General features: G+C 43.0%; 1 protein-coding gene across 1 annotated transcript in view; it reads left to right on the top strand.

The window, feature by feature from the left end:
- The window catches only part of FASN (fatty acid synthase), a 35,617-nt gene extending 12,998 nt beyond the window's left edge, over positions 1–22,619 (top strand). The window contains exons 14-42 of the mRNA XM_009872527.1: positions 238–353; positions 892–1,067; positions 1,426–1,617; positions 1,907–1,987; positions 2,082–2,267; positions 2,575–2,754; positions 2,974–3,177; positions 5,490–5,800; positions 5,946–6,335; positions 8,061–8,225; positions 8,419–8,537; positions 8,639–8,793; positions 9,128–9,331; positions 10,302–10,452; positions 10,951–11,129; positions 11,708–11,827; positions 11,977–12,099; positions 14,036–14,259; positions 14,592–14,793; positions 15,841–15,992; positions 16,506–16,597; positions 16,746–16,897; positions 17,182–17,424; positions 18,004–18,192; positions 18,718–18,939; positions 19,454–19,674; positions 20,229–20,327; positions 20,449–20,700; positions 21,752–22,619. Of these exons, the coding sequence (XP_009870829.1) occupies positions 238–353; positions 892–1,067; positions 1,426–1,617; positions 1,907–1,987; positions 2,082–2,267; positions 2,575–2,754; positions 2,974–3,177; positions 5,490–5,800; positions 5,946–6,335; positions 8,061–8,225; positions 8,419–8,537; positions 8,639–8,793; positions 9,128–9,331; positions 10,302–10,452; positions 10,951–11,129; positions 11,708–11,827; positions 11,977–12,099; positions 14,036–14,259; positions 14,592–14,793; positions 15,841–15,992; positions 16,506–16,597; positions 16,746–16,897; positions 17,182–17,424; positions 18,004–18,192; positions 18,718–18,939; positions 19,454–19,674; positions 20,229–20,327; positions 20,449–20,700; positions 21,752–21,889 (5,238 nt within the window). The 3' untranslated portion in view covers positions 21,890–22,619. The remainder of the gene's footprint in view (positions 1–237; positions 354–891; positions 1,068–1,425; positions 1,618–1,906; positions 1,988–2,081; positions 2,268–2,574; positions 2,755–2,973; positions 3,178–5,489; positions 5,801–5,945; positions 6,336–8,060; positions 8,226–8,418; positions 8,538–8,638; positions 8,794–9,127; positions 9,332–10,301; positions 10,453–10,950; positions 11,130–11,707; positions 11,828–11,976; positions 12,100–14,035; positions 14,260–14,591; positions 14,794–15,840; positions 15,993–16,505; positions 16,598–16,745; positions 16,898–17,181; positions 17,425–18,003; positions 18,193–18,717; positions 18,940–19,453; positions 19,675–20,228; positions 20,328–20,448; positions 20,701–21,751) is intronic.
- The last annotated feature ends 606 nt before the right edge of the window (positions 22,620–23,225 follow it).

Here is a 23,225-nt window from a genome sequence, read left to right as displayed (position 1 = left end):
TGTTTTGGTAGACTTTTATGATACTACATGGGTTCTGCTTTACCAGTATGCAACTTCTTGGGTTGCTGGAAGAGTATTGTGCTACCCTTCCTCTTCCCTGTTAAAATGGTGTACATTCTAGCATTTAGCATAGAACTCTTGGCACAGTAACAGAAGTGATTTGAGATTTATAGAGAAAAATTCAGACACAATGTAGTGTTGCCTTACACCAGTGATTTATGGACTCTACTTGACTAGGCTATCTTGAGGAGAACTTTGAAACCAACTTGCACCATTCTACCTTTGATGAAGAAAGAGCAGAAGAATAATTTGGAGTTCTTCCTAACACAGATTGGAAAGATTCATTTAACTGGGTAAGGAGACTAAGGGAGGAGGGTGAGTGGGCAAATAGGAGAGAATTCAAGTTGAGCATGCATGCCTTCGCAAGGATTAAAGCACTCATTCAGCAAACCTGGAAAAATGGGGCTTATGTCTGTGCTTTACATATAGCACTATAGATGTGCTCAGGGACATGGTTTAGTGGTGGACCTGGCAGTGCTGGGTTAGCGGTTGGACTCTATGATCTTAAAGGTCTTTTGCAACCAGAATGACTCTATGATTCTACATTTAAGATGCTCGCTTTTCAAATGTTGCCTTGGGTTAGAGACTGCTTGGGCTGGGTAGCTGCATTTTGAAGAGGAATCCTATTTTAGAGGCCTAGGAACTTGGAACTTGGAGGTAAACTTTGCATCTCCTAGACTGTCAGAATTACAAATTTGTTTGTGATACCCTGGAGAAATCTCAGACATGGAGCCAAAGACCACTTAATTGTCTGACCTCTGAGTATTCTGGTCAATTGTTTTCTCCCTTCCCTCTCTCCCCGCATTGTCTTGATTCTTTCTGTCTTCATAGGATAAATGTTCTTGGAAATAACTTGTTCCCACCTGTGGAATACCCTGTCCCAGTGGGAACACCCCTTATTTCCCCATACATCAAATGGGACCACAGCCAGGACTGGGATGTTCCAAAAGCTGAAGACTTTCCGTCAGGTTCCAAAGGCTCTGCGTCTGGTTCAGTCTACAATATTGGTGTGTTTGCCTGTTTGCAGTTTTCTATTTGTCTCTTTCCAGCTTTACCTCTACATTTCTTCTGTAAAACTAGGAAAGGGACACTCGAAGCAGCACGCTTGAAATTTATCTTCTGAAGCTTGATGTTGGGTTTGGTTTGGATTGAAAAAGTCTGGATCTGCTTCTGAAATGGGATGAAAGAATGGGCACAGAGCAGGAAGCTGTCTTGATTTGGACTCAAGAGTAATTTTGAGATCTGCATATTGCTAGGCAGGATAGTTGGGGAAACCACTAGAAGCTCCTATATACATCAAGGAAAGAAGACCTCTTTCTTAGGGTGTTTTTGTTATTTTTATTCTGCTCTTTTATTCTTTGACAGATGTGAGTCCTGACTCTCCTGACCACTACTTGGTTGGTCACTGCATTGATGGCAGAGTCCTGTACCCAGCAACTGGGTACCTAGTGCTGGCTTGGCGAGCTCTGGCACGGTCTCTTGGCATGGCCATGGAGCAAATGGCTGTTACATTTGAAGAAGTCACAATTCATCAGGCAACTATCCTTCCCAAAAAGGGTGAGTGAGGGGTGCTGGTACAAGCGCAGAACTGTGTAATGGAGATGAAGGGAGTGGGAGGAAAGAAATGCGAGGGGAAAGTGAGGAGGAACGGGGGAGAAAGCCTGCAAAGAAGAGTGTGACATGACTGAACAAAGAAGTGAATTCACATACACTCAAGTAGCATGTTATGGTCATCTTTATTACATGTTGTGCACAGTGAGTCTGGAGAGGGTGAAAGACAAGATCTGCTCGAGGATGGTAGCAGTGAATGACCTCACAGTCCTGTCTTCCTCGATCTCTCTTACAGGACCAGTACAGCTGGAAGTAAGACTTATGCCTGCTTCCCACAGCTTTGAAGTGTCAGGGAATGGGAATCTGTCTGTGAGTGGTAAGTGAAGGAGGTTTGAGTGTATGCAGTGTCCTACTAACATCTATTGTTTATGGACACCGATGACTCTTATTCTTTCCATTGTGTCCATCAGGGAAAATTACCCTCCTAGAAGGCACTGCTCTGAAGAACTTCCGAAACCAGATGGTTGATTTGCAGACTCAGGCAGACATGAGCTCAAAGTCCGGCCTCTTGAAAGAAGACATTTACCAAGAGCTGCATCTGCGTGGATATAATTATGGGCCAACTTTCCAGGGCGTTCTGGAATGCAACAGTGAAGGTGAATTTACTTTCTGTGAAAGAATGATAAGCATGATTATTGTGATGATAAATGTTTGATCTTTTCATTCCCTTTACATTAACAGTCCACCCAGCTGTGCTTTGTGTGGTAATTATACTTTGTGTAGTAGTGGAGAACAACCAGGAGTTCTGACAGAGCGTTGGGAAAGTTATCTCCGATGTAGAACTGACTTTTGGAAGTTACAGGGGAAGCTGAGTATATACAAGAGACTTTGCACTTGATAAGCAGCGACTTCTGGCATCTGCTGAATGACAAAATCACCATGAGGCTTCCTCTTCTTCTGCAGCAAACACAGGGAAAGTTCTGTGGAATGGGAACTGGGTGACCTTCCTCGACACCCTACTACACGTGATAATCTTAGCTGAGACTGGACGCAGTCTACGCTTACCCACGAGGATTCGCTCAGTGTGTATTGACCCAGTGCTGCATCAAGAGCAGGTGCGCCAATACCAGGACAATGTTGAAGGTAATGTCTCATGCTTGGACTTTTGCTCGTTGCTTTGACTGCTGTGTGGATGAATGTATGACTTCCTAAGAAGTAGGATGGACTTCAGGGAGCCATCTTAGTCTACAAGCTATTCTGCAGCTTCTGGAACAGCCTGAACATAGCACTGTTTGTCTAATCACCTTGAATAAAATACTTGTAGTGTTTGATGCAAATTTATGTTTCTTTCCTGTCTTTCAGTTCTTGATGTTGTTGTGGACCGCTGTCTTAATACTGTTAAAGCAGGAGGTGTTCAGATCAATGGTCTTCATGCTTCTGTGGCACCGCGAAGACAACAGGAACGGATCCCTCCCACTCTGGAAAAGTTCTGCTTTGTGCCCTATACTGAGAGTAACTGTTTGTCTTCCAGTGTCCATCTTCATGCCTGTCTGGAGCACTGCAAAGGTAAGAGTGAGACTGATTTGTTGTCATGCTAGGGCTATCTTCTGGTGCAAGCTAAATATCTGAGAGAAGCTGTTCATACTGCTTCAGAACATCTGTGGTGGTTTGGCCCTGCTTGGAGGCCAGGAGCTCACCGAAGCCGCTCTATCTCCCCATTTTAGATGGACAGGGGAGAGGGAAGATGTAACAAGAGGCCTGGGGTTAAGATAAAATGCAGTTTAATATAGCAATAGCAAAGGCTGCGTGCGGAAGCAAAGCAAAACAAAGATAATTCTCTACTTGCCATCAGTGAGTGATGTCCAGCCGCGTTCCCAGGAAGCAGGGCTCCAGTACGCGTAGCGGTTGCTCTGAAGGACAAACACAAATAGCGATTGCTCCCCTACTTCCCTCTTCCTTCTCGCTTTTATATCTGAGCTGACGTGATATGGTATGGAATACCTCTTTGGTCAGTCTGGGTCAGCTGGCTGTATCCCCTCCCAAGATATTGCCCATCCCCAGCCTACTGTTGGGGGATCGTTGGAAAACCACAGCCTCAGTGCTGTGTGAGCACTGCTCTGCAGTAGCCAAAACACTGGGGTGCTATCAGCACCCTTCTAGCTACCCCTCCAAAAACACAGCACTGAGAGAGCTGCCGTGGGAAGATTAACTCCACCTCAGCCTAACCCAATACAACGTGCAAGAAATACAGTCGGTCCTGTGAGTCCAATCCCTCCGCAGGAATCCCATGTCTGTATGCTTTCTAGAAGCTAAAAGCTACTTCTGACTGAGCTATCTCTAGAATGTGGGTAGGGAGTGGGGGTAGCACCTACCCTTCTGTATCAGTCAGTGCAGTGTCAGATGGCACAATTCCCCTGTTATGGCTGTGGGGGGGATGGGAGAGAGAATCGGAAGGGTAAAAGTGAGAAGAATGATGAGTTGAGATAAAGACAGTTTAAGCAGTAAAGCAAAAGCTGTGTGCAAGCAAAGCAAAATAAGGAATTCGTTCACCACTTCCCATCAGCAGGCAGGTGTTCAGCCATCTCAGGGAAGGCAGGGCTCCATTGTGTGCAATGATGGCTTGGGCAGAAAAACACCATGGCCCGGAATGTCCCCCTGATTCCTTCTTCCCCCAGCTTTATACGCTGAGCACGACATGTGCTCTGTATGGTGTGGAACGTCCCTTTGGTCAGTTGGAGTCAGCTCTCCAAGCTGTTCCCCCTGCCAGCCCCTTGTGCCACCCCAGCCTCCTCACTGGTAGAGTGGGCTGAGGAGCAGAAAAGGCCTTGACAGTGTGCAAGCTGTGCTCAGCAATAACTGAAATATCTCTGTACTATCATTGCTGGGTTTGGCTCAAATCCAAAACATAGCCCCATACCAGCTGCTATGAAGAAAATTTACTCTGTTCCAGCCAAAACCAGCACACCTCCTCTGCAAGCAAGGAGGCACAAATCATCTCTAGTGAGAATCCAGCCTACTTGCTCCAAACATTGACAGGAGAGCCTACTTCCTCAAGTCTTCAGCTTTCTTGCTTTTGTTTTTCCCTGTGAACTGCCAAGATGAGTAAGCTGACGTGTCTGTTCCTATTTGGTTGTGAGCACGAGAGCATGTCGAAGGAGGGAAAGTGGGTTAGTGAAGCATGCCAAAAATTTTTGTTTGCTGCAAGAAATAGAGTAGGAGCAGCTTAATCTATTGTGAAACTGCTAGCCTAGTACAGCTTGTAACTTTAAGTGCCTTTTCATCAAAGAAAAAACACTACTATTTTTTTAAGTTTTTACTCTAGTAATGAATTTTGCTGTATCTTGAGACAGCAATTTAGTCATTGTACATTGGTAAAGTGTCTTCATGCTAATCTTTTTCTTTTTTTTTCTGCAGTGTCCAAATACTATCCCCAAAGTTTTTTACATATGCTGCAGTGGGATTTCATTTATCATAAAGCTGTTTCTGATCTCAATCAGGATGAGTTATTTTCCATCTGTTTAGAAAGCAAAAAAAAAAAAAAAAATTAGTATTTTTCTATCTATGGAAGTTTACAGTTTCCCTCCACAACTCCCTAAATCAGTCAGTTTTCTGTTACTTGCTCTCTTTCAGTCGGTCTTGCCACAGGTAATTTTGGTTTAGACTGTCTTGCCACAAAGCCTACTTGTCTGGGGGCTACTGCACAATACATAATCCTGTGAATGTACAGGAGCGTGCACTATGTCCTTGTGGCTAGGCTAATGATACAAGGTGCTGTAACTTGTGGTGCCGATGAGCTGTTATAGCAGATAGAGGAAAAGAGGAGGGAAAAACCTTTGGAAGATCTGACTCTTCCTTTCATCTCCCCATCTATTACACAGGTCTGATCCAGAGCTTACAGGCTAAGTTGGCAGTGCATGGGGTCAAATTAGTCGTCCCTGGACTGGAAACTACAGTGACTGCTGCAGAGTCGCCACCCATACAGAAGGGCCTTCAGCATATCCTTGCTGAAATCTGCCGTCTGGAACTGAATGGAAACCTCCATTCTGAGCTGGAACAGGTCGTGACTCGAGAGAAAATGCACTTCCAGGATGACCCGCTTCTCAATGGGTTGCTAGATTCTTCAGAGCTGAAGACTTGCCTGGATGTGGCTTTGGAGAACATGATCAGTCACAGGATGAAGATAGTAGAGGTTAGCTGGAAGCCTGGGATGGGACCATAGCTAGTGTTTCTACGCCTTCCAGGAACCTGATTGCATACTTCTATTGTTCCAGTTATAATTCTGGATATCCTTCACATTTCAACTGTGGTTTCCCTTTTCCTTCCTCTTCTTACAGGCTCTTGCAGGAAGTGGGCATCTGTTCTCTCGTGTCAAAAGTATTCTGAATACTCAGCCGCTCTTGCAGGTGGACTACATTGCCACTGACCGCATCCTGGAAAGTCTTTCAGCTCATGAAACAGAGCTACAAGATGCCGGAGTTTCTGTTAGCCAGTGGGATCCATCTAGTCTTCCCTCCGGAAATCTGACCAATGCTGACCTGGTGGTATACAACTGTTCAGCAAGTGTTCTAGGGAACACCACAGAAATTCTCTCTAATTTGGCAGCTGCAGTGAGAGAAGGAGGGTTTGTTTTGCTACACACCCTTCTTAAAGGAGAAACTCTTGCAGAAATCATCAGTTTCCTTACAAGTCCAGATCTACAGCAGAAACACAACTTCCTGAATGAGGTAAGTCCCCTGGAAAGACAAATACTTTCTCAGTGGATACTCTAGAGTCTGCTGCAATATGCTGCATTGATGGGTCGGTAACAGTTTGATTGCTGTAAGATCCTAAAATGCTTCAGTATCAGAGTTTCTGTCTTCCTTTTGGTATCACTGCTAGAAGTGAAACTTTATGAACTAGTTAAGTTCTTCTGACATTGTGAAGTGCTCCCAGATGGGAGCGCTGCTTTTTTTTTTTTTCCTTCCTTCCCTTCCTCTGCACTTTATGTGATCCCATAATGAGCAATATAAGCCCTCAGAAGGGGAGTGGGGGACACGTAGGCTGTCTGCTTTATATCTGCAAACCCATATACTATGCCAGCATTGGCATTGGTTTATCTGCACAAGAGAAGGAGAGTGAGTGGCATGGATAAGAGTGGGAACATCGCTTTCTCTTGGCCAGCTCTTAGACTAAACAGTAATGGGAAACTGCCCCTCTACAGGGCATAGGCATTTTTCCTGATTTGAGGGGCTGTAGCCTCTCAGCTCTTTTAGAACAAGAAAGTAGCACTTTAACAGTTTAGCTCTTGTTTATAATTCTAGAGTGTGGTAGTTGGATTTTGAATTTTGCAATGACATGGATTCTAGCCGTTCAGTTTCTGCAGAGACTTTTTCAAGGAGATATGACAAGAAAGAATGTGTTCTTCTGGCATTTTGCATCTTAGGCAGTAAAGAGGGGCATAAAAAGAAGACTGAGATGCTACCAAAGCTGATAATTTAAGACCTAGGTCTGCCATAAATTCCAGTAGCTGGGTATTGGCAAACCCCTTGGACAAGATACATGCGAATTGAGTGCACCTTCTCTGAAAAAAAATTATATAATGCAGGCAAGTGTGGGCAGGACTTTATAGTTCTTAAAGTTTTCTAGATAGGAACACTGTTCCTAGTCCTAGATACAAGGGATTGCACTCTAAAAAACTTCTGCTGTTTTGTGCCTGGCGTGTAAGAAGCAAATGGATGCTTTTCTAGGAGCCTGTAGTCATCTTTCATTCAGACAGTAGAGCCCCAGTGTGTCTGGGTATGCCATATATACATTTTCTTTCTCTTGTTTTCTCTGAAATGCTATATCAATGTAACTTACGTGTATAGGTGCATCTTCCCTGCTAGTGGTTCTTTCCTTGCTTCTCCCCATCTCCTTGCAGTTGAAGGATTTGGCTGGCTTGGTTTTTCATGTTTCCTCTGTCCCACTTTACTTTCTCTATTGCAGACAGAGCTTATGTGGCATAGACTGGTAACATCTAAACTCTTGTGTTTCAATTTCAGTTATTTACTGGAATCTGTACGTCGTGTTTGTCTGTGGAGGTGTGCCTTACTGCTGAAATTAAATTCTAGGCACATTCAAATACTATATGGAATTAGACAGCATGGTCACTGCTCTGTTTTTTGCACACCTGCTAGTGTGGTAAGACTAGTTCTGTAGCCAGGGCTTTGAGATGCTTGTACTTCTGCTTTCTGAGGATCTCCTAGGGAAGAAGGGATACTCTAGTTATGGATAAAATGCTACTATATTGATCAAATACATGTTTGTACTGACACAATACAGAACAAGTGCTGCTATTTCAAGCAAAAGCAAGAAAGAGGTGGACAGTGCCTGCTACTGATGGTGAAGCCATCTTTGAGGAGACTCAGTATGAAGTGTCGATGTGCCTTGTTGTTTTAGATGTGACTTTGTTGTTTTACCTGATTTGACAGGCACAGTGGGAGGGCTTATTCAGCAAAGCCTCACTGAATCTGGTTGCCATGAAGAAATCATTCTTTGGCTCAGTTATTTTCCTATGTCGCCGGCAAGCCCCTGCCAAAGCACCTGTTTTTCTGCCAATAGATGAGACCCATTATAAGTGGATTGAATCCTTAAAGGTGAGAATTCCTGTGTCCTGGATATCAGAATTTCCAAATCATTATGTTTTCTAAATGAGATATTTAGAGGTGTTGAAAGGAGTATGTGTGTTACTTTTCTTAAAAATAGAAGTTATTCATCTATGCTTTAAGGATGTAAGAGGTACTTCCTTTCCATGGTTCCTAGTAAAACAGTTTGGGATTTGTCCTGTAGGAGGTCTTGGCTGACCCATCGGAGCAGCCTGTGTGGTTGACTGCCACCAGTTGTGGAAACTCAGGAATTTTGGGAATGGTGAACTGCCTCCGCCTTGAAGCAGAAGGCCACAGAATCAGGTATATAAGCATGCCCCCAAGTCATAGTTGGAGATATTTTTGTGTTAGCTTCTTTTCAGGCTTGTAGCACAACAAACGTAATGGCAACTCTTGGGTTCTAGGTGTGTGTTCATTTCCAACTTGAACCCTTCATCAGCTGTCCCACCCACGAGTCTTTCTTCCCCGGAGATGCAGAAGATTGTTCAGAGGGACCTGGTGATGAATGTATATCGTGATGGAAAGTGGGGCTCCTTCAGGCATCTCCCGTTGCAGCAAGGTAACTCCTTTGATGTCTGAGGATCACTTGCAGGGCTTTGAGTCTGAATGGACTTAGAACAGAAAATGAGTAGCTGTTGTTCCTACAACTATATTTTTATTATTATTTTGAAATGGGTAGCTTGGAATTCTGCTCCAGCTCAGAGTGAACAGTAGCATGGTCTCGTGCCTTGAGGAAGGGTGAGTTCTTTGGGGTATGAGTAGTATTGCAGGTAAGAAAGAGCTTTCTGGAAAGCAAATGGAGAAGGAGGTAGCGATTACACAAGGTATTTACTCATTCTGGAAAGTGTGTGCCTGTGTTAATGTGTGTAAAGTTCTTGTTGTTCCTTCTGTAGCACAACCGGAGGAGCTGACAGAATATGCCTATGTAAATGTGTTGACTCGTGGAGACCTCTCATCTCTTCGTTGGATTGTCTCCCCACTTCAACACTTCTGTGCAACTAATCCCGATGTTCAACTCTGCAAAGTCTATTATGCATCTCTCAACTTCCGGGACATTATGCTGGCCACGGGAAAGCTTTCTCCAGATGCTATCCCTGGTAAGTTAAAATTACAATAGAAGAAAATGTATTTACATATTACAACTCTAGAGATTATTCAAATAATCTCCTGAATGTTATTTGCGCAGTGGCTAAAACGTCTGTCAGTTGGTGTTTAGCAATAAAGCACTTTTGAAAAGGAAGTATAGACCTACTGCAGGACTCTACACCAACTAAGTTCTACTTTCAGTTGCAGTCTCATTTTTCATGTAGCATTTTCATGTAGTTTGTTAAACCTTGCTATGAGAAAACATTGCTAGCCCCACTGCATAGGTATCAAATGTGAGGTGAAACAGCTTGGAGGTTCTGGAGATTGGTGGGGTACATATAAACGTGTGAATGTTGAAGCTTCATGCTGCCATGCTGCTGGACATGCTTTGCTTTTATGGGAGCGAAATGCAAACTGAAGTAATCCCCTGTCTACAAAATTGAGGTAATATCTTGCCTCATAATGAGTTAAGAATTAGTGTAATGTCTATTAAATGGCTTTAAAGCTCTATTTAAATGAGAAGGGCTAGAACATGTAAAAAGAGCATTTGGAGATTCTTCTGGGTGACTTGAGTAGGACTTGGTTTCCCTTCACGAATGTGCTTAGTCTCTGCCTAAAATGGGTGTTTGCAAAACTTAAGGTTTCACAGTATATTTTTGCTGTGACCATCCTTTCTAGCTTATGTGTCATTTTTCTTCAGAGAGGAGCAAAATTGCCTCTGAAACAAGATGTTCCCATGAAATTTCTCAGATGAAAACTGGAAAAAGCAGTATCAAGGATAAAGAGGAGGATTTAATGAGAGACCAAGTCCTTTTCTGCTACTCTTACAGCAGTAAATTAACTATGGTGACTTGTCAGCTGTGGACGTGGTAGATAAAACTCTAGAGTTCTAACTTTCAGGGAGTACTGCTGTAGAAAATTCTTGACCAAGGGATTTTAGAAGAGAAATTTCCTTTGTGAAAGATGCTAACGTTCTTGCAGGTAACTGGGCTTTGCAGCAGTGCATGCTGGGCATGGAGTTCTCAGGACGGGACCTGGCTGGAAGAAGGGTGATGGGATTGCTGCCGGCAAAGGGGCTGGCTACAGTGGTAGACTGTAACAAGAGGTTCCTATGGGAGGTGCCTAAAAACTGGTACGTCAACTTTTGTTTCTAGTTTGTGTATGTTGTTAAGATTTGCCTTCCTGCCTGAGGCTGATGGCAGCCCTGATCAGACCAGGGTGCTGCACAACAAGTAGATTCCCCTCTGGGAAATAACAGAGCTGTAGTCTCCTGAACAGCTGTAGGATTTGGCTTAGATTTGCTGCGGGAGTTGGGCACTAGTTTTAGCAGAATGTCTTGCACAAGACTCCTGTCTCTTTCTTGGGCTCTTAGCTCTGTGTGTTTCAGCGTACACTGGGATTTCGGTGTTGGTTATGTTACTGGTTAGTCACTGAAATATTTTTGCAGAAGGATGAAACTCTTGGCTGGGCTTGGCAGCTGTGGTAGTCTGCTGTACTATTGAGAACTGTTTATGCTCTGGTCTGTCTCAGACATTTAACCTTTTTATTGCAGAAAAGTAAATTTCATCAGGAGCATCTAGTAGCTTTTCCAAAGTTAAAGATGTCTTCTCTCTTTCACTTTGCTGCTTAGGACTCTGGAAGAGGCAGCTTCAGTGCCTGTGGTTTATGCCACCGCTTATTATGCTTTGGTGGTTCGAGGTGGTATGAAGAGGGGCGAGAGTATCCTTATTCACTCTGGCTCAGGAGGTGTGGGCCAAGCAGCCATTGCCATTGCCCTGAGCATGGGCTGCCGTGTCTTTGCAACTGTGGGTGAGTACTGAGGCTCCAACGTTATGGGGGCAAAAACTATAGACATAGATATATAAAATAGATAGAGGACATGCGTGTGTTTATACAAAAATATGTATATGTGTGTGTATGTGTGTATATATACATATATACTTGTTTCCCCCCTCAGTGTGGTCTAGTTTCTAGACTGAGAACAGGATACATGGTAAATACAGCTACTGACCCTGACTTGAAACTTCCACACCACAGACAAATTTGTCTACCTCTGTACATTATATAATCAAAAGTATGGACGAAGAGCAAGGCTTCTTCATTCTAAATTTGATAATTTGGTCAAAGAATGTCTATATGTTGCAAGACTTAGTGTGTTTCTGCTTCTTGCTCTGTCTCCTAAATGAGCAGTAACAACTAGATAGCCTTTATCCTAAGGTTTGACACTTGTAAGAGCCTGAGAGCTCTGAAGCAAGTGCTTGATGGCTGCTCAGACTAGTTCTTGGGAAAAGATGTGCAGATGAAAATGGGCTTTTTCATCATAAAAAGAAAAGCCAACCCAAAACCGTAAGAGTACTGGCATCATTTGACCTGTCTTATACTTCCAGGCTCCACTGAGAAACGTGAGTATCTCCAAGCAAGATTCCCACAGCTGGATGCTAATAGCTTTGCCAGCTCCAGAGACACTACCTTTGAGCAACATATACTGCGAGTTACCAATGGAAAAGGTACGTTTGAGGAATACTGTTCCTCTTTCATCAGCTATGCCACATTATGCAGTCACACTTTTCTAAAACCAAAATGAGTCACTAGAAAACAGGGTTAGGCTCTTGGCAGAGTTGAATTTATTAAATAGTTGCTTCTCCTTTCATTGCAGGTGTAAACCTCGTGTTAAATTCCTTGGCAGAAGAGAAGCTGCAAGCCAGTTTGCGTTGTCTTGCTCGACATGGGCGCTTTTTGGAAATAGGCAAATTTGATCTGTCAAACAACAGTCAGCTTGGTAAGGTGGGGCATTGGGAAAGGCACCTCATGATGTTTAAGCAAGCATGACAGCACAACTTATGTACTGTCTTAACACAGATGAAACTTAAAATCTAGAAAATCTTTTAGCTGGAATACTTGTTTCACTTTTATTATTGACGATTTATGTGGTCTTTTCAACAAGTACCTTCTTGGAGAAGCATTGCACTCAGCGTTTTTCTGGAAGCCTGCATGAAACATGCAAATAAGTTATCTTCCTCAAAGTCCGTCTTTAAAGTCAGGAGAGGACACGTTGCCCACAAAGTTTTTGGATAGGAAGATTGTAAGAAGCAGCATTTGTTTCACGTGGCACTGTTTACCACTGTGTCTGTTAGCTTGTAGGTGTCACTGCTCTGTTGGATTTGACTTAGAAACTTTTTGGGATGTGACATATCTGTGTACAATAGATGAGTGCACCATAAAGCTTAGCAAATTAATGTCATAGCTGTACAAGCTGAAGGTTTCCCCTCTGTTTGGGTAAACTTCATCATTTGTAGAGTGAAAGTAATGGGAATACAAAGAACCTGATCTTGAGAGAAACTTGATTTGTTGTTTCACAAAATATTTGTGCCATTTTGAATAGAATGTGATAGTTCCAGTTGGAAGGGACCTGCAGCCATCATCTAGTCCAACTGCAAGGCTGACAAAAAATTACAGCCTATTATTTAAGGGCATTTTCTACATGCCTCTTAAACTCTGACAGGCTTGATGCATCAACCACCTCTTTAGGAAGTCCATTCCAGTGTTTGACCACTCTTGGTAAAGAAATGTTTCCCAACGCCTGGTCTGAACCTCCTCTGATGCAGCTTTGAGCCATTCCCAGGCATCCTGTCCCTGGATGCCAGGGAGAAGAGCTGCGAACCTCTTTTCTTAGGAAGCTGCTGAGAGCGGCGAGGCTGCCCCTCAATATCCTTTTCTCCAAACTAGACAAACCCAGAGTTCTTAGCTTCTCCTTATAGGACGTGCCTTCCAGCCCCTTCAGCAGCTTTGTTGCCCTCCTCTGGATGCATTCGAGGACCTTCATATCCTTCACTTGAGGGTCCCAGAAATGCACGCAGTACTCAAGGTGAGGCTGCATCAGTGCTAAATAGAGCGGGATGATGTCCCCTCTTGACTGGCTGTTGACGCACCCCAGGATGGGGTTTGCCCTCCTGGTGCCAGGGCACACGGATGGTTATGCTGAGCCTACTGCTGACCAGCACCTGAGAGCGCTTTCTGCAGGGCTCCTCTCCAGCTGCTTCTCTCCCCATTTATACTTGTGTCTGGCATTCCTTGGTCTCAGGTGTAGAATTCAGCATTTGTTTTTGCTAGAATTCATGTTGTCAAACAGCCCCTGCCGGTTTTTGATGGCACAGGGGCAAGATTAACCTGACTTCTCTTGGACAGGAAAACTGATTTGAATGTTATAATGTTGTACATGAGTGAAAAATCACAACAATGTTCTCTTGTTGTAGAATTATTGTATATAGTAAGTGTTGACAGTCTCCTTTCTTAATCGAGTTACATTTCAAAAGATCCTAACACCATGGAAAACTTTGTATGAGCAGGAGTTTTCTGTGGAGGTGGACAGGATGTACATTGGATTCTAGCTCCTCTGTGACTCTAACTCAGCTGTCACTACGCACAAAATGTCTTTTTTAGTGTCAGACTGACCATGCTGTAGCTTGTCCTCTTGACACAGTACTGGGGAGTGGTTTGTTAAACTGGTTTGCTTGTAAGAGTGATCTAATTAATACAGTATTTAGAGACTATATGCAAGAAGGAGTTTTGGAAAATGTAGAATTCTGGCATCTAATGACTGATTTTACTCCTCAGTATTACAATACTGACCTACACAGAAATATTTCTGAAGCAAAATATAGACTCTGTTTGGAAATATCAGGAGTATTGGGACATAACCAAGTTGCTTTTTCTAGGAATGGCTCTATTCCTCAAGAATGTGGCATTTCATGGGATCCTACTAGATGCAGTGTTTGAGGATGGAAACAAAGAGTGGGAAGTAGTATCAGAGTTGTTGCAGAAAGGCATTAAAGATGGTGTAGTAAAGCCCCTGAGGAGTACAGTCTTCAACAAAGAAGAGGTAGAAGCTGCCTTCAGGTTCATGGCACAAGGAAAACATATTGGCAAAGTTATGATCAAGGTAATGAGATAACGTCTTTAATTCTCTGATGCATCTGTCATCTTCTGCGGGTGACTGTATCATTTTCATCCAGTTGAAGTTGTACAGGTAGAACAGCACAGTCTTACTGTTTTTACTGCTGACATTGTAAAAAATGTTTACTGTCAAGTTTGTTACTCTGATTCTACAATGTTCATTCTCATCCATTGACTGGAGGAGCGTAGCATGTAAAGATAAGAAATGTTTATATGTAAAGATAAGAAATGTATATCTGATCTTAACTACTTTTTCCTTTTGCGTTTTTCTCCTTGGTTTTTGTGTTGTTTTTTTGTTTGTTTTGCACTGGGGGGAAGGTCCAAGAAGAGGAGAAGGAATATTCTTCAAGGAAATCTGAACCAATTAAAATATCTGCTATCTCCCGAACCTCCTGTCCACCTACCAAGTCTTACATCATTGCAGGGGGCCTAGGAGGATTTGGACTTGAGTTGGCACAGTGGCTAATTGAGAGAGGAGCGCAGAAGCTTATACTGACATCTCGTTCTGGCATACGGACTGGTAAGCAAAAATCGTAAAGGAACAGGGAAAATGACTGCCTTTCAGCAGACCTCAGTTTGTAGTTTCTCTCTATTTTTAAGTGTCCTATCAGCAGATAACAATGTCTTGATACCTTACTTTTCCTCTAATGTATGTATTCACTCACCTCAGACAAGCTATTGTCCCCTTTGTTCTAAAGAGGAAGTATCTTTTAACTTGACCTCTTTCTGAACTACTTTATTTTTCCTAATTCTATCAACCTGTTTGCTCCCTTACCCAGGATTTTTTCTGCAGCCTTACTTTTACCTGTACCCCCTCTACAAAGTCTGTATCCAGCTACCTCACTGACTTGTCCAGTGGCTGTAGTATGGTGAATCACATGCCCCAAGGAAAGGCTTATAAACTCCTTACTAAAGATACTCTGGCCCTCAAGTTATATGTGTGCATGCTTGCTCTTGCTTCTTCAGATGGCTCATCTTTACCGATTTGTCCTACTATGTGATGACATCAGTAAGCATTTTTCTTCAGTTTTAAGCCATTAGTTTGTTTACAATTGCAGCACTGAGATTTCTTGTTGGTGATTGGTTTCAGTGTTTTCCCTCATACAACTTCAGTTATAACAAAGGTTCTCTGTCTCTACATATTTTTTCTTTCTAATGGCAAATTCACAGTTGCACCACTTGTGTGAACGTGTAGATCAAATACTTCTACATCTAAAATTCTGATTGTGCTTCTATAATCTGTTGTCTTGCTCTAATCTAGCTATTCCTTGTCTCGGTACTGAAATTCTTGTGAAATTCATTTCCCTTCACTGTTGTACTTTTTCTTCCTTCCTCCCCCCACTACCCTGATTCTGTTCTGCACTTAGGTCTATTTAGAATATGTCTGAAACGCAACCGATTTCTATTTACTATTCAAGTTTTGTCTAGTTTTCCTCTTGTAGCACAGTTGGGAGTTATTTAGCTGTTCAATCCCTGTCTAGTTAGAAAAGCATAAGGAGCAGGTTAACCAAAGCGTTATGGTCTGAATGCTTTATACTAGGCACTGTTCACCTTTATATTTTTCTAGGCTACCAGGCTAAATGTGTTAGAGAGTGGAAGGCACTGGGAATCCAAGTAGTAGTATCTTCCAATGATATTGGAACACTAGAAGGAACACAGCTCTTGATAGAAGAAGCTTTGCAGCTTGGCCCAGTTGGAGGCATCTTTAATTTGGCTGTGGTAAGTGACAAAAATGCTGAGGACTTAAAAGAGACCATTCAAGTGACTATTTTTTGCTCAGGGTAGTCAGGCTTCGTACAGTTTTAGGTTGCCTCTCTGGGTTTCAAAGAACACTTTGCTTTGTCCATACCTGGTGACTAAAGGCTTAGTGGTCTGGCCCCTTGACCTGGGAAATGACACTGTCTGGGCAGTGAGCTCAGTTCTGGGACAAGACGAATGTTGCCCAAGACTCCTGGGGACAGGACAAAAATCCCATACAGAACTTGCCAGTTGAGGCTGCAGCGGCAGTACTGAAAAAAGCAAATATACCAAAAGCAATAATACCAGTATGGCCTCGTCATATTTTGGGACATTTGGGATATGTCTGTACTGTGAAGTTACAAACATGCATTGTGTAGTGCTATCCTCTCGTATCCTAAACCAAATGGCAAATTTAAACAGAAATTCGAGATACTGAAATGGCACCTTTTTTTTTTTTTTTTTCCCCTTTCTTCCCCTTGCCTCCACCCATAGGTCCTTAGAGATGGCATGATTGAAAATCAGACCCCAGAATTATTCTGGGAGGTGAACAAGCCCAAGTATTCAGGCACCCTTCATTTGGATCGGTAAGTGTCTGTAGAAGGGACAAATATGAACTGCTCTTATGGTTATAGAGCTGATCAAACTTAGTTTTTTAGTCTTGAACTAGTCTTCCATGATAACACACAGTTAGCAGGATTTTCTGATGGGGCTTCTGTCTCTGCTCTGCCCAAGGGTGACTCGTAAGAAGTGTCCAGACCTAGACTATTTTGTTGTGTTCTCCTCTGTAAGCTGCGGAAGAGGAAATGCTGGGCAAAGTAATTATGGCTTTGCCAATTCTACTATGGAGCGTATCTGTGAGCAACGACATCATGATGGACTGCCAGGTAAGATGACTTTACTCATTGTGCAGAAGAATCTTACCTCTCTAAACACCCAGAGGAGAACCATCTCACCAGAAACTTGTGCACTCATCTGGAACAATAATGAACGTTGAAGGCTGTTTCCTCTCCTAGCTGTTACCCTGAGTCAGTCACGTGTGAATGAATATTGGTCATTTAACAGTACAAAGGAAATGCAGGCCTTCACTTAGCTGTTTAACTCCTCTTTCTTGTTGCCATGTGCTTTAGCTAGTTGCCTAGTGCATGCATTCTTCTGATTTCTCCTCCAGGCCTGGCAATCCAATGGGGAGCCATTGGTGATGTGGGTATCCTTCTGAAGACAATGGGAAACAGAGAGATTGTGGTTGGGGGAACCGTTCCCCAGCAAATCAGCTCATGTATGGAGGTGCTCGATATCTTCCTGAATCAGCGTCATCCTGTCGTGTCCAGTTTTGTCCTAGCAGAGAAGGTCTCTGTAAAAACTGAAGGAGGTAGTCAGCGAGATCTTGTAGAAGCTGTTGCTCACATCCTGGGTAAGTCCTCTCAGACAAGCACTGCTGGGCAGCGTCTACCATGTCAGTGCTTTTAGAATGCGGTGGTGCTACTGTAGGTGCTCTGTTCGGCATCTCCTGTGGTGTGGGTATGTTGCTGTTTTTGCAGGACTGCTTCTTTATCTTTCTATTTTTATACTGCTCTTTCTCTCCAATAATCAATTTGTTTCTTTAGTGTGAGCTTTTTGCCCTTAGTGTATTTACCTACATGTGCACAGATACTTAAGTATCTTGAGTTTTGTAGACTGGTGCCTTTCTCCAAACGGAGAATCAACAGGAAGAGTCCCCAAGAGCAAAATTCTGCAACAGATGCGCATGATAGGGCAAATAAATGACTAACATCTTAAGTATTATTCCAGCTTTTAAGCGTTCACCTTGGGATGTTCCCATGCTGCAAAGAGGTGACTTGTGAAAGCATTAGATGAGCCTGAAAGGCAATTAATTCTCTGTAGCTGCATTTTTTTCAGGTTTTAAGAGAAAGAAGGAAGCTGAGGAGAGTGCTTAGAGAGGCCTAGACATGAAAAGAAATCAGCCATTTCTTAGCGTGCTGTTTTTTCTCAGGTGTCCGTGATGTGAGCAGTCTGAACGCTGAGAGTTCCTTGGCAGACTTGGGCTTGGATTCCTTGATGGGTGTGGAGGTGCGCCAAACACTGGAGAGAGACTACGACATCGTTATGACCATGAGAGAAATTCGACTCCTTACAATCAACAAACTGCGTGAACTTTCTTCCAAGTCTGGGACGGCAGAGGGTATAGTGCCTGGATTAGGGTTGCTACCAGTCACCTGAGTCCACACTATTAAGCTCCCAGTCTGTTCCTTTCGTCTCTAGTGATATAAGCCTCTGTCAGATCATGAAATAAGGTTATAGCTGAATGGTTTTCAAGTGACAGACATGTCATTGAAGTGCATTGACAACTGGGTCAGGACCTTTGGTTCTGGGGGCCCAGTTTAAGAAAGAGTTGAAAGCTGCTTTCTTGCCTGTATAGTATCTGCCTGCATGAGTACTGTTACGTGGCTGTGTGCAGGATGTAATTTGAGACCTTTCACCTGTCTGAGGGATAACCACTGTAATATCTTGCTTACTGTAAGCTAAAAGAACTTGCAGTTGCTGCAGAGCATCTGGCAATAGGAAGATCCCTGTCAGTGTCCTGATGACTTAGTGAGCCAGTGGGCCAATCTGGAGCAGCCCTGACAGTCTCCCCTAGGACTATGGCTGTGTGACCAAGACTGATCCTCAGTCTAACTGTGTTTGTCTGGTGTGCTTCCCTTCGAAGAGCTATCCCAGCTGACGAAGACAAGCCCGGGCGAACCTCCAAAACTAGATTTGAACAATTTGTTGGTGAACCCAGAAGGGCCAACGATCACCCGTCTCAATGATGTTCAGAGCACAGAGCGCCCTCTTTTCCTTGTTCACCCCATTGAAGGATCCATTGCAGTTTTCTACACTCTCGCCTCCAGACTTCATATGCCCTGCTATGGACTCCAGTGCACAAAAGGTATCTCAGTTCTTCAGCATCTTGAATCTATAAACATAACATTCTTGTAGAGAGAGCTTTGTCTCTAGACTCTTAAACCCTGTATGTATAGTCAGTAGCTATAGTCTGCATGGGGTCATGTCAAACATCCCCAGGTAACAAGAGAGAGAAGTACTAGCTTAGACCGAAGAGCTTAAGTACAGGGAAATGGAACAACTGGATGTTGCATTGAGTGTCTGCCAGCAGAGAAGCGTGCAGGAGAAAAGCAAGGCCTGCAGTTCTACCTGTCTTTGGAAAGCAGTAACATTACTATTACTACATACTAGCATACATCACTACATACTGACATGCTATATTATTACATACTAACATTAATAACATTACAAAATGGAAGTTGCTAACCATAATTTAGAAACTTACCTTCAAAATAACCTGGATGTTTCCAACAGGGTTGTTCCTGAGCCCATGCAAATGTAATTGTCTCTGTCAGTGCCTTCTTGCCAGACTCTGTTTCTGATTTGCTCCCATGTTCTAGCTGCTCCATTGGACAGCATACAGAGCCTGGCAGCCTATTACATTGACTGCATGAAGCAGATACAGCCTGAAGGACCTTACCGCATTGCTGGATATTCTTTTGGTGCCTGTGTAGCCTTTGAAATGTGCTCCCAACTGCAAGCACAGCAAAACGCTTTCCATGCACTCAACAGCCTATTCCTATTTGATGGGTCCCATTCCTTTGTGGCAGCATACACTCAGGTAAGAGGTACAAAGAGAATCTTCTGGGGACCATCCTGTGTCATGAGGGCTCATTATCTGGGACCTTGCTGTTCCAGATATGAGCCATGTGAAAGGCTGACAGATAGGGGAGTGGGGAGGCAGCTGTAGACAGCGGATGCTTAGGGATGACTGAAGGATGGAAGCATATGGGAGGTGGGCTTGGACACAAATGTTGCTCTTACTATGATAAATCATAGTATTAGTATGTCTGCTGGAAGATCCTGGAACCTGCAAGACAAAATCTTTGTTTAGGAGTGCTAGGAGACCTTGCTTAAGCCTTCCTTTTTGTTTCCACTGTACTTTCTAGAGTGTACCAGGCTCTTGGCAATTGCCACATGTCGATTTGCTTTCTCACGGGATCCTCAAGGGATCTTTGTCCCTGACCCCAAGCTTCAGTCTATGGAGTTTTTTCTTTCTTTTGTTTCCCCCTTCCTTTTTCCTAGTTCAAAGCCCTTTGTTCTCTAATTGTTTTTATCTAACATTCAAGATCAAGCGTATCCCTCGTATTCACGTTTTATTCTGCTCTTTTGTAGAGCTACAGAGCCAAGTTGACTCAAGGAAATGAGGCTGCATTGGAAACTGAAGCATTATGTGCCTTTGTTCAGCAATTTACAGGCACCGAATACAACAAGGCAATGTTTCTTTCTTTCTTTTAATATCTCTCTGTGTTGCAAAGAGGGGTGTGGGGTTTTGTTTGAGAGGCATGTTCTCAGATACGGAGACTAATGGGAAAAAAAATGTTTATTTTTCCAGCTACTGGAGGTTCTTCTGCCATTGAAAGATCTGGAAGCTCGTGTGAATGCTGCTGCAGACCTTATAACTCAAACTCACAAACACATCAATCGTGAAGCACTCAGCTTTGCTGCTACTTCATTTTACCATAAGCTGAAGGCTGCTGACAAGTATATACCAGAGGCCAAGTATCACGGGAATGTGACACTGATGCGGGCCAAGTCTCACAATGAGTATGAAGAAGGTCTGGGTGGAGACTACAGGCTCTCAGAGGTCAGTGTGAGGCTCACTGGTGACTGTTGAAGTTGTCCTGATATTTGGGGGAGCGAAAGAAAAGCATGGAAGAAAGTCATCCTTACTGAGGGCGAAGGGATGGAACCAATCTGAAAGAAGTGATCATTCTGCACCTATTGTGTTCTAACAAGAAAAGTTGATTGGCTCCAGACTCAGGGTTGTAGGAACCAGGAAGAGGTCTAGCCTGTGTATTGTTTTCTATAGCTGATTCTTGCAGCTCTCTAGATAAGCTTTAGATAATAAAGATGTTAAAAGAGAGTATCCTTATTTCACTCTAGACCCCTAAAGCTTGTCCGTTGCATGAGGGCAGACTTGTAAAGAGCAAGTGTCAGCCTTCTGACAACAGAGGTGGCTTTTTTCTTACTTACCTTTTGTGGACCACTTAAGTTAGTATGTGGTTTTCTCGTGGGCCTGAAAGATGTAGGTTTTTGGACTGTAGTCCAAGTAACGTCGCTGTTCTTTAGACCCTGTTCACATAGAAAAGTTAAATGTCTTATGTTATGGTACAGATACCAGGGAACAGGAAGCAACTTTGAGTTTGCTTCTGGCATCTCTTGTGCCTTCAGACTTCTAACTTACATTCATTATTGATTCCAGGCTAATTTGTGTGTTGTTAAAGCTACATAATGACCTTAAGGGAAGATTCATGGTGGCAAGAGAAAGATTAGGCAGAGGGGAGGGTTATCTTTTTTTTTTTTTTTCCTAAGGGTTTGAAAGTAGCTACTCTGTCATTCATTCTTTCATGTTGTAGGTAAATTATTCTTTTAGTATTGGGTTGGTTGGCTTCCTGCCCAGCTTTTATTTGAGTGGATCACCTGCCAGGCTGTCAAACTACAATGTTTTAAAACACTGGTTCCAAACAGTGGCCTGCAGCTGATACATAAAAATGTGTCAGAGTAAAGCTGGTGCTGTTTTCAGCTGAGTTTGCTACTGTGAGTAACTTAGAAGACTGACAAACCCAAAACAGCTAGATGATCAACTGGTTGTAAATTGTGAATGTAAAGTTTTTTCTTTTTTTGTATCTGCACAGGTATGCGATGGGAAAGTATCTGTCCATATTGTTGAAGGGGATCACCGCACCTTACTGGAGGGAGATGGCGTTGAATCAATTATTGGGATCATCCACAGCTCACTGGCAGAGCCACGTGTTTGTGTCAGAGAGGGTTAACTGCTTCTGCTTACTTACTATCAATGGTGAAGAAAATGCCAACATTCCTTGTTATGACAGGCCCCAAGGAACTCTTCCTGTTGTTCAACATCTCATCTACTCTGCTGCCAGAACTGGGAAGTCCAGCTGAACTCAATTGGTCTTTTTATCTCTCTTTATTGCTCATCTTTTCCTTTCTGAACTTTTATGGGTTCTTTCTCCTCCTTCCCTTCCTATGCTTTGTTTTGCCCTAGTATCCCTGTCCTTGTTACTCTAGTGCTGTGACTCTGTCACCATGCACTGCTGTGAGGGTTCCCCACAGATATTTGCTTCCTACACCCTTGGCAGTATGAAAAACAAATTTAGGAGTAGATTTCTTGTGCTCTATATTGTTTTGTCTTAACAGTATTCCAAAGGATATGTGTTAGCACTTGTTGACCAAGCCCAGTGAGCAGGGAGGTTGCTGCAGCTGATTTTGGAGATACCTTTTGTCTATGAAGAATCTGTCTGTAGTTAGGTCAGAAAGAGAATTCCCTTGAGGCTTTTGTAACTATATTTTTTTAATTTGATATATTCTAAGTATTTATTGTGTCAAACCAGAGACCTGTTACTTGGTTTTAATTTATTGTGGGTTATAGGAGAAAAGAAACATCCCTTTTTGGAGAGGAGGGCTTACTCTGCAAGGAGAAGTTGCCCATTTGTTAAACCAAAGTGCACCTTTGGAACAGTCTGGTTTCTTTTGTTTTCTTTTGGTTTTATTTTCCTTTTTATCCCACTGCCCTGCCTGCCCCTGTTCAGAAAGGAAAAGTAGAAAGGGGGCACTCTTGCCATCATGGGCTCTTTGGAGGAAAGAGGCAGGTAGAGGGGGAAGGGTGGATGGTTTGGCAGATGCTACTATATTGAGCAGCCTTATTTTGGTCGTGATAAAACCAGGCAAAACAGTCCCTGGGCAGGTACTTTGATATTTGTGCAAGGTTCTGTGCTCTACTGTATCAGAACCTTAGTAAAGCATTAAGACTGTTGCTTTACTTTATTCCCTCCCACCTCCAGTCCCACCACTCAACCAGACGTTTGGAATGGGGCAGGAAATAGATTCCTTTGACAATAACTGAACAAATACTCCTACCCCTGCTTTCCCATAACCACAGCTCAGGCAAACATACAAGCATTTACCCAAAGCCACTGTATATTTTATTTAGCACAGGGCTTGCTTAATTATTTTCCTCTCAATAATGAGACTGAAGATCCCACATAAGTTAGCTAAGTAATCGGTTTTATGGTATGGTTTTAAGATATAATACCTTTTTAAAGGAAACTTAACATAAAATTCCATTTAAAAAAAAAAAACTCTTGCCTT

Source organism: Apaloderma vittatum, unplaced genomic scaffold, assembly GCF_000703405.1.
Source record: "Apaloderma vittatum isolate BGI_N311 unplaced genomic scaffold, ASM70340v1 scaffold9687, whole genome shotgun sequence".
NCBI lineage: Eukaryota > Metazoa > Chordata > Aves > Trogoniformes > Trogonidae > Apaloderma > Apaloderma vittatum.
The sequence above is the reverse complement of the archived record's forward strand: the minus strand, read 5'-3'. Positions and strand labels throughout refer to the sequence as shown.